The sequence below is a fragment of the Camelina sativa genome, chromosome 18, assembly GCF_000633955.1.
Source record: "Camelina sativa cultivar DH55 chromosome 18, Cs, whole genome shotgun sequence".
Classification (NCBI taxonomy): Eukaryota; Viridiplantae; Streptophyta; class Magnoliopsida; order Brassicales; family Brassicaceae; genus Camelina; species Camelina sativa.
Genome location: NC_025702.1, coordinates 13535860 through 13553000, shown reverse-complemented (window position 1 = coordinate 13553000; position 17141 = coordinate 13535860). Strand labels below are relative to the sequence as shown.

The 17141-nt window shown below is 33.0% G+C and overlaps 3 protein-coding genes across 4 annotated transcripts; 1 reads left to right on the top strand and 2 right to left on the bottom strand.

Moving 5' to 3' along the window:
* Nucleotides 1782-2861, top strand: LOC109130585. Its single transcript, XM_019240284.1, has one exon. The coding sequence runs from the start codon at nt 1782-1784 to the stop codon at nt 2859-2861; it is 1080 nt and encodes a 359-aa protein (XP_019095829.1).
* Nucleotides 10436-12310, bottom strand: LOC104761462. The gene is made up of 2 exons (XM_010484547.2): nt 11606-12310; nt 10436-10971 (listed from the first exon to the last, which is right to left on the bottom strand). The coding sequence occupies exons 1-2, from the start codon at nt 12102-12104 to the stop codon at nt 10589-10591; spliced, it is 882 nt and encodes a 293-aa protein (XP_010482849.1). The 5' UTR covers nt 12105-12310; the 3' UTR covers nt 10436-10588.
* On the bottom strand, nt 14785-16889 carry LOC104761461 (PAP-specific phosphatase HAL2-like). Of its 2 annotated transcripts, none has more exons than XM_010484546.2 (3): nt 16639-16889; nt 15166-16191; nt 14785-15055 (listed from the first exon to the last, which is right to left on the bottom strand). In XM_010484546.2, the coding sequence occupies exons 1-2, from the start codon at nt 16790-16792 to the stop codon at nt 15224-15226; spliced, it is 1122 nt and encodes a 373-aa protein (XP_010482848.1). In that variant the 5' UTR covers nt 16793-16889; the 3' UTR covers nt 14785-15055; nt 15166-15223. The 2 variants fall into 2 exon arrangements, with proteins under 2 accessions (XP_010482848.1, XP_010482847.1); XM_010484545.2 differs by having other exon boundaries at nt 15158-16191; nt 16639-16887.

Sequence of the window (17141 nt, the reverse complement as noted above, 5' to 3'; positions counted from 1 at the left end):
TCCGTCTGTGGCCCCTTATCACATTCCACCTCAAAATATAGTCTAGCTAGCTACTACTTTGGAATTGATTCTGAGTCATGAATCCACAGTTAAAACCTTATCTTCACGAGTACGTAGTTGGTGTAACAGATCATAGCTGTATGTGGTTTTTCATGTTCCATTTTTGAAACTTTCTGAGATTCATAATATTGAATCTGTCCCTTCACTTTAAAGGTCGTTTTGTTGGTATTGGCTCGCTGAAGTTACATACTGTAACAAAAATGATATGTCACATTGTTTATATACATGTCTACATATAGGCCTAAACAGAGAAAACAACTTCACCAACTCTGTTAATGCAACTAACTTAGATTGATTTTTTGTACTTGTGTCTATATGTGTGACTAACTACACATATTGTTAGTGTTAGGGTGTATATGTCATCTCCAAAGTCGTCGTCGTCCCCCATGGAAGGATCAAATGAAGGTGGTTCTGTTCTCGTGTAATTCAAGAATTAGTGAGCAACACAGAAAGTCCTGCTGATTCAAATATAGAGTCCTTCACTAACACTACTATTTCGTCAAACATTTGGGCCTTCCTAAGTAAATCAAAAGTCCTGATCAGAAATATAAAAGCTAAATCTATGTATGTGGCTTTTGTTGTTCCAGTCTTGATCTTTCTGAAATTCATAATATTGCATTTGTCCCTTCACTTTAAAGTCGTTTTGTTGGTATTGGCTCGCTGAAGTTACATATATTGTAATAAAAAAATGATATGTTACATTGTTTATATACATGTCACATAAGCTTTAAACAGAGAAAACAAGCTCTTATCAACTTCACATATCGACTCTGCCAATGCAACTAACTTAGTTTGATTTTTGTTCTTATGTCTATCTGTATGACTAGCAAGTTACGAACATCTGTTAGTGTTATAGGGTGTATATGTCATCTCCAAAGTCGTCGTCCGCCATGGAAGGATCAAATGAAAGTGGTTCTGTTTGCAGCATGCTCTCGTGTAATTAAAGAATTAGTGAACAACACAGAAACTTAATTTATAGGGTCAAAGCGGAAGTATTGCTGATTAAAATATAGAGTCCCGTCACTCACACTACTATTTGGTCAAACATTTGGACCTTCCAAAGTAAATCAAAAGTCCTGATGATCAGAAATATAAAGCAAAGAATGAGCAATACAGAAACTTAATTATAGGGTCAAAACTAAAGGTAAATTGAGTAGAAAAGGAGAAGGGTCAATATGACTGAGATTCTTTGCTTTGTAGTATCTTATTACTTTTGGTCGAACACACTTAAACTAATAGCGCCATTTGCAGCTATTTATGATATGCAAGGACTACGATTTTTTTTTTTTTTTTGTCTTTTCTTGTGCTATTTTATTTTCAATGTTCCGAGAAAAGAAAAAGAAAAACCGGTTGAGTTTGTGAAGAAACCAAATTGAATGAACCGACTACAACTTACTTATTGGTTCGTTAATTCTCGCAGACCTAAGCGTAACTCTAAACCGACTACACTGACTAAAACACACAAGTGAACTACAAATGTATTATCAAATATCAATCCTTCTTCCAAAAAGGTTTGCTGTTAATTTAAGGTTCCATTTTTTACTCCACCAAAATATCCAAAAAGATTGTGTGACTTAAAGTCTAAAACTTGGTGGGCAAGGCCATTCATTGTATTAATGGAGGGCTTTTGGTGGAGAATAATGATTATTAGGGTTTTGCCGCTAAGTAATTAGGTTTTGTTTTTAACTCTCTTGCCCTTCTTCACTAAGAACATCTTATTAATGGCTCTGCTTCTCACCCGGCTGTCCAAGCTCTGCCTTGGGGAACCTGCGTTAGTACGATCCTCTCTTCTGCTTCTCTCTAATGGCTTCTCATCTTCCTTGCTGCAAACACCTCCTTGTTCCATCGTCTACGCTTCTCCATGTGGAGCGGATCTCGGAAAACTCACCATTAGTAATGCTAATGTCCGTGTCTGCACTCATTTGGAAAAGAAGGTGCCTATGGAGTTGATGGGGGAATTGGGAACGATAGGATCCTCCAATGGCTGGGTAGCTACTCTGAAGGACGGCGTGGTTCGTCTCCAAGATGATCTTAACCCTTTTGCATCGGATACAGCCCCGAAACGCATTCCCCTGCCTCCTCTTGTAACTCTGCCTCGTTGTCAAACCCAAATCGTCACCAACGTGTCAATGTCCACACCTTCTCCTGAGGACGAAGACTGTGTCGTGGCTGTCAAGTTCTTGGGACCTCAGCTCAGCTTCTGTAGACCCGCTCAAAGTAACTCCGGGTGGACCAACATTAGAATCCCACACCCCTGCTTCTTCTCCTCCCGAGTTATGTATTCCAAGAAAGATGATACGTTTCGCATTACCGGATCTGGAGGCCATATCATCGCATCATGGGATCCTCGCACACACAAGAACAAACCAAAGTTACAGAGGTTACGATTTCATAACCTCCCTGAGCTGACAAAGACCAAACGAGAGCTTTTGCATTCGTGTTGCACGAGCGAACACTTGGTAGAGTCAGGATCTACCGGTGAAACCTTCTTGGTTAAGTTGTACAGGAAGGCCACCGCCAGTGGTACCGTGAAAATGCAAACGAAAGGTCTAATGGTGTTCAAGCTTGACGAAAAAGGCAACGCAGTTTACACTCAAGACATTGGAGACCTCTCCATTTTCATCTCAAATTCCGAACCTTTTTGTGTCCCTGCTAGCTCCTTTCCAGGCATGTTCTCTAACGTCGTCAACGTCTTGAATGTCGACGAAAAGGCCATTGTCAGTGTTAAGCATTCTTACATCACTAGTCGAAATTGTACGCCCGAGGCGCCTTACTATATTCCACCACAAAAAATAGTCTAGCTAGCTACTACTTTTAGAATTGAGTCGGAGTCATGAATTAATCCACAGTTAAAAACCTTATCTTCACGAGTACGTAGTTGGTGTAACAGATCATAGCTGTATGTGGTTTTTCTTGTTCCAGGTTTGAAACTTTCTGAGATTCATTATATTCAATTTGTCCCTCACTTTAAAAGTCGTTTTGTTGGTGTTGACTCGCTGTAGTTACCTTGTAATAAAATGATATGTTACATTGTTTATACACATGTCTCTGCATATACGCTTAAACAAAGAAAACAAACTCTTAACAACTTCACCGAGACTCTGTTAATGCAACTTAGTTTGATTTTGATTTTATGCCTTTTNAAAAAAAAAAAAAAAAAAAAAAAAAAAAAAAACTTAGTTTGATTTTTGTACTTGTGTCTATCTGTGTGACTAGCTACATATATTATTAGTGTTAGGGTGTGTATATTCCATCTCCAAAATCAAATGAAGGTGGTTCTGTTTCAAGATTGCTCTCTTTTTTTCTGAGAAGAGAGCTAGTAATGCTGCTATTTAATCAGCATGCATTAAATAGCATGCATTTGTGATATAAACACGTGCGTATACGAGCAAGCATGTATAGACTAAATACAGTAGAAGAGATTAGATGGTCTAGTTACTAGACTCTAGTAATACAGAACCGATTAAGAAACGAAGCAGCTCATTTATGAGAGGATACATAATAACTAAGTTACTTTGATGACCATTACAGAAAAAAAAAAAAAAAAAAGAATCAGATCTTTCAGTGGTATAATCTAATAATAGCTTTAGCCAAATTAATTGATATGTTACAAGTCTGCATAAGCTTAACAGAGAAAAGAAGCTCTTAACAACTTCACCGACTTTGTTAATGCAACTAACTTAGTTTGATTTTTGTACCTGGTTAGTATAAACAGTGAACCAGCTAGCGTACCAATATAAACTACACTAACTTACTTATTAGTCCAAGTTTTGCTGTCAATTTTAGGTTCCATTTTTACTCCACAAAAATATCCAAAAAGATTTGAGTGTGACTTAAAAGACTAAAACTTGGTGTTCTGAGTCATGAATATAGTCTAGCTAGCTACTACTTTGGAATTGAGTCCGAGTCATGAATCCACAGTTAAAAGCTTATCTTCCCGAGTAGTTGGTGTTACAGATCATAGCTAATTTGGCGTATGTCGTTTTTGTTGTTCAAGTTTTGAAACTTTCTGAGATTCATAATATTGGATTTGTCCCTTCACTTTAAAAACTCGTTTTGTTGGTATTGGCTCGCTGAAGTTACATATTGTTATGAAATGATATGTTACATTGTTTATATACATGTCTACATAAGCTTTAAACAGAGAACAAGCTCTTATCAACTTCACCTGTCGACTCTGCTATACTTCGTTTGTTTTTTGTTCTTATGTCTATCTGTATAACTAGCTAGCTACATCTCTGTATTACTTTTAAAAGAAGATGATCCGACAGTGTTCTATGTACTAAGCCACATAGTGTAGCACATACATGCATTACCATCACAACAGGACACCTTGATTTTCATTGTACATTTTCGTCCAGATACAAAATCTAATTAAAAAGCATAGATTAAAATAGGGTAGTATTTAATGATTCTCATGTTTCTTTTAGCGTAATAGTGTGGCGAAGAGGACCAATTCCACAAGATAATGAGTGAGACCAGGACATGGTAGATAGATGCATGAGATAAGTTATTCTAGGCATTACAAAAAAAAAACACACACACATTTACTTAAACCGGAATTTGGCTCACGTGGTAATAAACCGGAGTTTGGCTGACGTGGTAATAAACCGGAATTTGTTTCAATACTCCACAATGTCGAAAAACTTGGTGGGCAAGGCCATTTCCTCCTTGTAGACGATCACTCTCTATTTCAATTGGTGGATTAATTATAATTCAACTAATAATATACATTGTATAAATCCACATATTGTGTACGACTAACTAAACTATGAATTATAATTATAATATCTTAAAATGAATGAGTTAAAAATATGAATTATAGAGTTACATAAGCAGAATTAACTAAACTCCTTTTCGTATATTGAAGAAAGCAAATAGCCATATGTTTTTGATGATACTGGAATAGGAGAAAGAGGAAAATACAGAGGTCAATTGTAGTCGGTTTAGAATTGGTTTAGGTTTACTAATTGCTAAGTCGATCAAAAGTGTAACAAAAAATGGACGATGTGCTCATAGCCAAGTCTTTGTTTGACTTTATTATAACACTAGAAGTTGTGCAGTGCTACCCACGTGTTTAACTTACATTGTTGTTTAATTATAGTAATTTGGAAATTATTAATTTTTATTTGTTTACTCGGCAATGGTTATTTTGTGATTTTAAAAATACACTGATCATATTAATTTTTTTGGGTTCATTTGTTTGATGTTACATGAGTTTTTTTTTATATATAGTATTAGAGTACTTCAACACATTGAGAAATTTTTGATTGCATAGTAGAGTGTTTATGATTTTTTCTCCTTTTAGATTTTCAATACATATTAGAGCATGTGCATTGGTGAGAGAGTCATTGAGTTTCTCATCATATAATATTATTATTTTAATATAGAAAAATGTAGGGGCTTCTTTCTAATATGAGAATTTGTTTAAAATATCATTTTTGAGATACTCTTTATCAAAAATATCTCTTTTTGAACATTTTCATTTTTGCCCTCTTTTACACAGATTACAATATGTTAAATTAATTTTAAGATTTTTTTTTAGGTCTGAGTTCTCTATTTTACATTTAGGAAATAATTTTGATGGAATGGGATTTAGTATTTGGAGTTTAGAATTTAGAATTTAGTCATTTTATACATAAAAATGGGTATTTTTGAAAATGAACAACATGAAAGGGTATTATTAAAAAGTGACATAAGAAAAGGGGTTTTTTTGAAAATGTGCTATTTGATATTAAGATTCCTAAAAATATATGATACCAATATACAATGAGCATATACTACTCAAAACTATAGAAGTCAAATAAATCATATATAGTATAGAAAAATGTAACTCATATTGTACCATGAGATAAGCACCATATATAGTAGCTTAACAACATGTTTTTTTAAGCATATTATAGTAACATACAATTTTCCTTTTTTATAATAGTTTAAAATACGTTTTTTCTTAAAGATGAAGACTAATAAAGAAACTAAATTTACAATGGAGAGACTCATATGCATCGTCCAATACGAAAAAGTTTTAGTCTGCTTTACCACATGAATGCCCAAAATAAAATAAAAATAGAAATTCTAAAATATAAGAAAGGAACAAAACCTAACATGCTCAACATATTCAATCATGATAGTTCAATTTTTTTATGATGTAGTAATATTAACACAACCAACAAACACGACAATATGAAATAAAAATAAAACATGGTTTTAAGGTCCGACCCATAGGCCAAGTAAGTGAAGCCAAGGATATATTATTCATGTAGATATATCCAACTTACGGATGAAATTTTATTAGGTGTGAAAACCTATTTAATCTTTTCAATTGTTGGAGAATGAGCATTAGATTAATGTTAATTAAACTTGTTGTTACTGAGATTTAAAGTAAAATTTAACTTAGAAAAAAAAATTTGAAACTAATAAAAAAGTTTCCATATTCGAAAAGTTTGAAAACAGTAATGAATTATTAGGCAATATAAAATTTATTTTCGTATAAAAGTTTATATGAACATGAAAACATTGAAAAGACAAAGAAAAATGTGAGCAAACAAAACAAACTACAATATGGAAATAATGAAAACAATTTTTTATATTACTATTTTTATAATTTTATTTATTATAATAAAAATAATTTTTTTAAAAACATTGACGTATGGCATCCAAAATTGTCAAACATTTTCAAACATACATAAACACTCTGATGAATAAATAAATTTGTCAAACATTTTCACATAATTTTTTTTTTGTAGTATTAATGCGAATAAGAAACATGATAACCTGCCTAAAAAAATTTCAAATTATTCAAGAATACCTATTAAAATTTGGAAAAGTATATAAAAATAATAGAATTCTTCATAGGAACCTAATGGCTGAAATTAAATAATAGTGACTGAAAATTTGTGTTAAAAAGAGGGTAATTAGGGATTGAATTCTAATTTTATGGAAAACGGAATGAATATTACTTTTATGGAAAAAGAATTGGTAAGATCTAATAAGGAATAAATGAGTAAGCAATTATCATATTACTTACAAAAAACATCTAACTATTAGATTATATAAGATTAAAGGCCAGAAACTCAGCAGGAATGGAAACCCAAAATTTAAAATTTGAGCCAAAAATTTATGAATTGATAAGAGAATTTTGAGAACACATAAACATCCCACAATCTAACATAATCTAGAATCCTTTCTTGCCTATGAATCATTTATAAGATTGAAATCCAGAAATAAATTGTATGCATAATTTAGAATCTGTTCTTGCCCCTGAATCATACATAAGATTGAAACTCATATTTATCATTTCAAAATAAACTATCATCAGTTTTTTTCTAGGATGATAAATTGTGGTTTTAGATTAGAAGGGGCCTACAATTGGTTCTTATTGAAGAAGAAAAAAAAGAAATGTTGAGATTTTTTTATTTGTTTTATGGGCCAATAGTTACTTAGGTCCAAAGTACAAATGAATTTAGTTAGCTCCAAACAACAAAATAAGACAGGTTGGATAATTAATATGCCAAGTGTCATCTCTTTAGCAAAAATTGAGAAAAACCTTTTCATATTATATAACATATCTTGATTGAATTTAGGTTATAGCCAGTCAATAAGTAGCTTATCAATAAGTAGTTAACTGAAGAGCACAAACAAGAGAAAAACTATATGCAATGAGTAAACTGAAACTCCACAAGTTTATCTAAAGGATTGAGATGCATAGCCGTGTACCCATGGAGGAGGAACATTCTCACAAAAAGCAATATTTTATTTTATGTAATGAGATTTTAATAACTTCCGACTTTATTAATCACCAATATCTGAAATATAAGGCTATCTCCATCAATAATCCTTAGAGATATCTTAGGAGTTTGTTAGCTTAAAATAAAAATAAAAATAAATCAAAATTGCTAAATTTGCTTAGCATCGGCGCTTAGGTAAGCATTTTTAGGACCCAAGAATCAATGACGTGTCAGCAGCATATTGTTGCGCAAAAGAAAAAAAAAAAATTAACATCTCCTTCTCATCTCTCTCGTCTGTTTCCGTCCGATGAGTCGATGACAAACTATTTTTGAAGCGGAGGAGGGAGTCCGAAGAAAACAATTGCTCTGAAGTTTCTGAACAATAAGGCTGATTTTGAGATTGAATCACATAAATTTTTGACACTATTATAAATTTTTGTTTTTGGGTTTCTTTGATAAACCAAGATTGGATTTGAGTATTTTTGTTTAAGAACCCCAAATTTAACAACTATCAATGGATCCATGAAATTTTAAAATTTCTTAAGAATTTCTTAAACTAACCTTTTTCAAAATTAATAGTAAAATATGTTTTTAGCAAACTTTGTTTACATCCATTGATGGAGAAGCCCTAAGATACAACTAGCATTGTTCATTATAATATCATTTCACTAACTTTTATAACTTATAAATAAACTAGTTCAATTTAGTCAGACATTTGATCTTCCTAGGAACATAGGATCACTTCGAGAAAATAAAATCATAGTTAAATATAATAATTAGAAGCAAATAGTGACGCAGTGAGCAAGACAGACTTTTTTTCTTTCTCATTTTTGCAGCAAGACAGAAACTAAAAGAGTCAAAACATAAGTAACACAAACAGAGATCACATACACTAAACTAAACTGATGTGTAGAACAAAGAGGAAATAAATAAACTGAGTCGAAATTTACTCCACAAATAAATTCGTAAATTGTTGAGTAAAGTACTCGTCATGAAAAAAGATGGTCTTGTTTTTTTGAAAAAAAAAAATAGAAAATTTAAATTAGCCATTTTTAATTCTAGGTGAGCAATACAGGTTCAGGTAACTGTGTTATGGCATTGAAATTCTCAAACACATTTTCTTATAACATAAGTTATACGTTTAGTTGAGAACGTTAGATTCAAACTTGGCATTTTGATATAAAATATGTTTATTTTCCTTTAGAAACGGACTAAAGTGATACATTAAACTAAAATTTATCCAAAAAGAAACAAAATATAGTAGATGTAGATAAAAAGAATAGAACAGTTAAAGAGTACCACATGTCGTTTCAAACACGACTGTTGGGTAAAAAATTAGAAGACTATAAAGAAGAGTGGAAGACAAAAGAAGATGAGACATGGGTAAAAAATTAGAAGACTATAAAGAAGAGTGGAAGACAAAAGAAGATGAGACAATGAAAAGAAAATGCCCCCACACCTGAATTTTAGATCCCCTACCGTTTAATTTTGTACACCCGGCCCAAACTTCTTAATTAACTCTTTCATTTCCTTTTGATTTGTCACTCCCTAAGGAAAAAACAATACTATTAGTAATAGTTAGTCTATTACTTTTTTGTATCTAATGTTAAATTATATTCAAAAGAAAAATAAACATTTTACAAAGCTAGTTTAGTCATTTCCAAACATGTTTTTTAGAACTTGTTTAGTAAAATCTAGCTGCAAACCAAACCTGAATGCTAAGACCTCCACCCTTCTTTGTTGTGCTCAACCGATTTCGGATGTTCTTGTCAATGATCCTCACAAGCCGCTCCGTCCTCGAAGGGCGCTCACCATGTCGACGATCATTTCATTCCCTCCAAATAGAGTGAATTGTGTTCTGGAAAGCTTATCCCACTAGAAACCTTGTTGTCTTGTCCAAAGTATCGCCAGCTAGTAGAACCATGATCTCCTTCCAATCGGCCGTAAAATTATCCGCTAGTAACAGTTTAACGAGCGCCTCCCACACCTGTTGTGAAAAACGGACAAGTGAAAAACAGGTGCTCTCTACTCTCCATAGTTAGTCTATTACACGTTTAAATAGTAGTGTTAATTTTATAGGCTCTATAACGGCATTGCTAACAGGGTCAGATTAATATATTTTTGAAAGAAAATATGAATACTAATGTTACTCATATTAGGGGAAATATCTAATCTAAAGTTTTAATCATAAATTAATTGAATGAAAACAAATAAAAGAACACAGTGACAGTGACACTATGTACTAACTAAAGTAACTATCACTTCGTTTTGAAGCAAACAAAAAAGGCTTCCACATAATCAACTGTCAATATTTGGTATATAGCTAAATAGTGCATTAATTAATATCCAAACCTAATTTTCTAAGCTAGCTTCCATCACATTCAGATCGTATTCCATACATATATTTCATAAGATCAACCAATACCAATTATCATTTAACTACAACCGTCACTTAAAATATGAAAGAAAACAAAAATTGTTAAATGTCTTATGAACGGTTAGTGTTAGTTCAATCAAGCTATGGTTAGTTTCGCATTAAATTGTACAAATGTTTGAACAGAAAAATTTATGTACAAGTTGTTTGCAGCTAGGCTAAGTTTCATAATCAGATATAATCGATATTTTGCTATATGGTTCTAAATCAATATAAGACCGATTTAATTAATAAAAACCTTTGATAAATACATCAAAGTATGTAAACTCTATGCGGATTGATGAAAATCTCATATATATGGCTGCTTGGATTGACTAATTTTTTTAAAAGTATGAAATTATATTATTATTTTCAAATTTCACGTCATTCAACATCTCCAATCTAAACGTACTTCGCCCGAACCAACAAAATGCTGACTAGGTTTCTTAAACGAAACCATATGGCTCTTAACCATAAACGCAGTGACTCGCTTCGAAACCCTAATCTCCTCCATCCTCAGCTCTTGTAACCGCCGAACATACTCAGGAACGTGCACTAAGTCCCACACCACTCCAACTCCGCCGGGTTTCAGCACTCTTACAGCTTCTCCGAGAACTCTCGTCCTCTCTGCTGCCGCTTCCACCGTCTTCTGACCGTATTCTTTACCGACTGTATGGAGAAACACGGCGGAGACCACCACGTCGAAGTAATTATCACTAAACGGAAGCCGTCTTACGTCTGCTTCACGGCAAGTCACGTACTCTTGTACTCCTATACATATTAAGTTAATCAATACACGAAATAAACACAACTTGATTGTTGAATAGAATAATGAATAACGACATCAAAATTTTGTAATCAAATGACAAAAAATAAAAATATATTTTTTGGAACTATTTTCAGATATTTAACCAAAATCAAGACAGGGACCGGAAACTATTTCTTTCTAAAGCTAAAATATATAAACCATACAAAATTTAAATCTCCTCAAAAAAGTAATGGCATGTTTAAGAATAACACTAAATCGACGGTTCCAAAGCTCAGACTTTTGTTATGATTTTATAAGGACTCAAATCCAGTATTAGAATGCAATTGATCATCGCCTTGTGTTCCAATTACAACAAAGTTTAGATTTGAATTTTAATCCAATATACTTGATATTTAGAATATATGCTCTATTCTTGTAATTAATTCACAAATTTTCACTAGATAAACAAGTTATTTATACATGTATTATTAATATAATCACATACAGTATGTAATAATTACTAAAAACAGTTAATCACGCAAATATAGTCACAAAACTACAAAATAATAATATATTGGTCAACGAGAAACGACTTTTTTGTAACGTAAAAAGATAGTCAAAAAGTCAACCAAACGAAAAAAAAATAAACTCACGAACCTTCGATGTGAGCAGTACGAAGAGTAGAGAGAGTAGTACTCATGGACCGATCCAACCCAACGACCCGACCCGAACTACCAGTTTTCTTAAGCTGCGTCGCCACCGCATTAAGCAAAACACCACGACCACATCCCAAATCAAGCGCCGTCTTCACACTCGACCAATCTCCAACAGATCCAACCATCCTCTGCGCCATCTCGTACCTTAGCGGCACGGCCGAGTAAAAAAAGTTTCCCGCCGCGTAAAACAAACACACGGCGGAAAGCGCCGTCACGGCTCCGAAAAACCCGGCAGAGAATCTAGCCGCGGCGGCGTTAGGGAAGAAGAGGAACGACTCTACAAAGACGCAGATCGGGTTGAAGTAGATGAAAAACACGGCGGAGAGTACAGAGAAAGCAACCGCGTTGAGTACGAGGAACAAGAGTGTGTGTTTCTGCTCGATCCCGTAGATAGCGTAGATCTGAGCCCAGTCTCTCGTTCCAGTACTCGTCTTCCCCATTAAGATCAGAGTGAAAGAAGAAACAGAGTATCAAGTATGGTTTACAGAAGCTTGGTTTGAAAGATCAATGAAACATGAGAAAGAGAGAGAGACTCTGACAGAATCTAAATCACAGTGAAGTTTATAAAAAATGTATAGAGAGGCATAACATTTATATATAATGATGAGCAGTAACGTTTCTTTCTCATGTGGAGTTTTCTCTATTTATAACTGTCACATAGTGTGTCATGCATAAAACATTTGTATAATGTGTGTATGTAATTTGGTTTTTGTATTTCAACAGTCAAACACACACACAAGTTTTGAATGTGTAACCGTTCCTAGTAATAATAATTTAATTTCGTATTATTAATGGCATTTTATCTAATTTTTTTAGGTTGTTTGTTTGGTGAGTGGCCAATATTTCATGTAAAGAACAAAAATTGAAATTTGTTTGTTTGGTGAGTTATCACTCTTTCATGTATTTTGCTTTCTTATGAATTTGAAAATTTAAAAGTCCTCCCTTAAAAATTATATTTCTCTCCTTTTGTGTTGTTTTTGTCGTTATTAGAAGATATTTAAACTTGTTTTGTTTCCCTTAATCATGATGAGTCATGATGATTAGACTCTCTTCAAATATCGTTTAAGATTATTAAAAAAAAAACATAGGATTCATAATTTCAACAAAAATTCTCCTTTATTCATTATATTTACCTATTTTATTCTTATTCGTTTATAATGTTAACTTTCTTCTGTATTGTTCTGTTACTCTATTGATATTTTTTATTTTTTATTCAATTTCTCAATTTAAAAAAACTCCTATACTACTAAATTTCTAGTAGTTATATTGTATAATTGATTTTAATATCTTAGTTCGAAATATAATTTTAAAAAATCTTCATATTTTCTCTAATAATGGAAATTATAGCTAGGTGCAATATTTATATAATTCACCTAAATATCACTATTAAAACTTTGAAATATGTCACACAAGTTCAATTATGTGATTGAACTTATATGAACTTTCATGTCTATAATATTTAGAACCATTATCCTTTATTAGAAAGGGAGGAAAGAAAAAGAGAGAGTTGAATTTTGTGGTGCTAGTGAATGAAGTAGGCACATGCAAAGGTCTTTCAAATAGGTCGGAATCTGACTCCGACACTTGATTAGGCACATGGAATTTATTATCATTTTCTTTCCTTTCTTAGAAATTAATATATCACATTTATAAAATTTATCTATGTAAAATTGAATGTTGAAATTCGTTTGGTCAATCTATCCTCTCTTTTTTTGTATTCTAAATTTCCAATGATAGTCATCGGTAATAAATCAGTGGGAGAGAAGTGCCAAAGTTATATTTGAATATATCGTATTTAAGTATGGTTATGGACGGTAGCTGTTAAAAAAAAAACAAAAAAACAGCTATGGTTGTGGTATAACTCGAATTCTGAATTCCTTGTGCATGTGCGATATAGATGGATGTTCAAAAATATGGGAAGACACATGTCATAATTTTATTTATTATAAATGAACATGTATCTGGTGCGTCCAATTTTGTCAAAATTATTAAATTTAAAGATATAGATAGATATATAAATCAAATATGTTGCAACATATATTATTATGGTTTCGTCGGCAAGCAAATTACATGTGTACTGTCAACAAAATAACCAAAATCTTAATATACTATAATTTTAGATGGAAACCAATCTTAAAATCTTTTTTTTAATTATTCTGTTACTTCAATATAAAGAGCAAAAAAAAAAAAAAGATCAGAGACAAATGTTCATATTAAAAGTTAATTATTATTATTTTTTCTTTTCAACTTTGAAGGTAATTACTGTATATGAGACTCTCTTTTTGACATAGGTAGGTAGTGAACTGTATATGATAGTGAAACTATCCTTGTCATTTGCTATTTTTTTTTTTTTTTTTGACAAACTTCATTTGCTACTTTATGATACTTTCTTACCAATTGTTACTTAAGCTAATCTTTGATCACATTATATATCACAATTACTATTCAAAAAATTAGAATCTTACAAAAATAAAGATAAACTGAAAGAAAAAAAAACGAAAAAAAATGAATTTATACGAAAGAGATGTTTATCAACTAACCATTCATGGATCATTACTGACAGTCTGACACTTTGGCCCTCCTCTATTAGTAGTAGAACTGAATTATCATTAGTAATTATGTACTTACAAAGATGAAGACACGATGTAGTGAATGATAATGATAAATTGTTCAATAAATGTGTGAGAAAAGCCTATTTGAAGGTTGGAATTTGATTAAAATCAAAGAGGAAAATCTTTTAAACAGCACCAAATCCAAGAACTTGTCGGCAGAATCAAACTTTTTTTACTTTTTAATCTTTAGACTAACGCATAAAAACTGACTGAAGCTATTCTCATTAGGGTGCCAAATATGTCGGCTAAACCGAGTTCAACGCATTTTAATTTGGTCTGGTTTAATAATTACCATGCCAATAAAAACGAATCATAGAGAGGAAAAGGTCCCAAAAAAACACAAAAATGGTCAGAACCCGATCGTGTCGAATAAACACAATTTATTAGCCCATAAATGGACCATTACCAATCAACCATAATAAACATCCCTAAAATCTAGTTGAATCTTTAAATTTGAGAGACAATTTGGTTCGTTATTTGACAAATCCTTGTTCATCTACCATTGAAATATCATGAAGTTCAAGAGTCTTTTTAGTAATTTTTGTCTTTTGTCATAAAAACGACATGCATAATCCGCATTTTGAAGAGGAGAAAAATTACAGACGAAGATGAAAAAATTACTCCTATATATCATATCCAGTAAAGGGCAGAAAGGTACGGGAAAGCAGCTTTTATTACTCTAGATAAGTAAATAAATATATTCTTACTTTTACCGCTGCTTACTCGACTATTTACTTCTCCACACTGTAAATCGTGTTTACCGCATGGCCCTTCCTCCCCTAAACCGGAAAACAAAACCCGACTCAAAACCGGAATTCGTCTAAATAGATGAACACTCTAATCTGCTAATATAGCTAACACAATTTGATTTCTTTTTTTACCTTTTTACTTTTAAGACGTTGGCTCGATGATACTGCACCAGGTGAGGACTATGGATAAAGCTTTTTTCAAAGACTGGAAGATTCCCAACTAGCATAAACAGCACCTATGATCTTCTCATGTAAAACTTGACCAGAACACGCGATGATACCTCGGTCAAGACCTTCCAAGTATACACCTTTCGAGAAGTCCAAGTTTCTCCCTCCCGCATCAGTCACTACACCACCAGCTTCTTCAACAATAACAACTCCAGCTGCGTGATCCCATATCTTCTCTTTGTAACTAGACTTTGCAAACTTCATAAACACTTCAGCGTCTCCACGCGCAATCGCTGCGTATTTCACCATGCTATACACTCTCAATGGCTGTTTTCTAACTCCCATGCTATTGGCAAGTCCCGCAGTGAACAAGTGGTTTGAGTTAGCTCTCTCAACTGGCTCACAAACCGTAGCTAAAACCGGATCATCGACTGAAGAAACCTTAAGGAGTGTAGCAGATTCAGGGAACCCTCCAGCGATTAAGGGTTGCATCCACGCTTGACCACTTCCTTTCTTAGCATACATGACACATCCTTTCGATACAGATCCAGCTACAGCTTTCGTCTTCATAGCTTGGTTGCCACCGTTACTCAAACATTCTTTCTTAACCGGATAATTAGGACATCCAAGAACACCTAACAGAACTTTACCATTCTCTATCAAAGCTAACGCAACAGCGTACTGATCACCACGAACAAATCCTAACGTTCCATCGACAGGATCAAGCACCCAATGCCTTCCTTTAGGACCTCCAACAGAGTTACATCTACTAATAGCCTTGAGAATCTCACTCGATCCCAAAGGTTTAACTGGCTTCGGAAGACCGTATTTGGGAGCTTCAGACAACGCTTCGTTAACCGCATTCGAGACAGCTCCTAATAGTCCTAAAGAACTAGCCTCTGAGAGTGCCTCAGTGTCTTCTTCAGCGACAATTGAAAGGTTTTGATCACCAAAAACTTCAGCTAAAACCCAACTCACAATTGCTTGAACACCAAAATCTGTTTTTTAAGTGAAACCACACAAGTAAAATTATCTACATCAATGCAGAGACTCTAATTAGCCTGTAACAGAGCTTACTGACATCTACAACATTCTCAAACTAAAACAAGTACAATAAAGTACACTGTTAAACTACGGTTCTGTAATATAAAGATTAGCACTGAATAAAACATTGATTTAAAGATTTAAAACACACGAGTAACTATGATTATTCAATTTTAACCTCAATTCGTAATACCAAACATTGACACAATCCAGTATCAAAATTACAATCAAAATTATCAATTCTAAACCTAAACAGATCTCGGAATTGCAATACAATTCAATTACAAAACATTAAAAGATCATTACAATTCGAAATTTATAAAAAGCGAGAAAAAAAAAAACCAAAACCTTAAAAGAAAAAACACAACACAATCCAGAAAGAGAGAAAAGAGAAATCGAACCTGCGACGGTGACAGGGGAATCATCGTCTTTAGACTTGACGTGGCCACCGTTAGGAAGATGAAGCTTCTCTTGAACTTTAACACAGAGAGAAGAAGCGAGGTGAACCACACGCACCGCCGTGTCCATCTCCGTTTCTAAGGATTCCACCGCCATCGCTCGGCGAAATCTATCGGAGACAAAGGAGGAGAAGATATCAAAAAGCTCCTCTCTCTCCACTGCATCATCTCCTCCCCCTTTGTGTCCAACCTTTTTATTTGCAAAAATAATTAATTATTTTCTTTTTTTAATTTTTATACTTTTCATACTTCTTTTGTGGCTTTTGTCGCATTTTATTAAAATAATTAAATTTTACTTTTTCGCGAGTATTAAAAATCAATTAACACACTTTTCTTCTAAAAACAAACGTTGGTTAAAAAAAAAGTTTTAAAAATATCTTCAAAATATACTCTCTTTTTTTTTTCCATTGTCTCCTACTAGATTTTGTAGGGTTTTTTTTTTTTTT

Bases quoted from the DNA above. Each gene is read 5' to 3' on its own strand.
- LOC109130585 (XM_019240284.1), top strand. From the start codon at position 1,782: ATGGCTCTGCTTCTCACCCGGCTGTCCAAGCTCTGCCTTGGGGAACCT.
- LOC104761462 (XM_010484547.2), bottom strand. From the start codon at position 12,104: ATGGGGAAGACGAGTACTGGAACGAGAGACTGGGCTCAGATCTACGCT. The intron at 10,972-11,605 runs GTTCGTGAGTTT...TAATATGTATAG, and splicing joins TCGTACTGCTCACATCGAAG to GAGTACAAGAGTACGTGACT.
- LOC104761461 (XM_010484546.2), bottom strand. From the start codon at position 16,792: ATGGCGGTGGAATCCTTAGAAACGGAGATGGACACGGCGGTGCGTGTG. The intron at 16,192-16,638 runs GTTCGATTTCTC...CTTAAAAAACAG, and splicing joins TTCCCCTGTCACCGTCGCAG to ATTTTGGTGTTCAAGCAATT.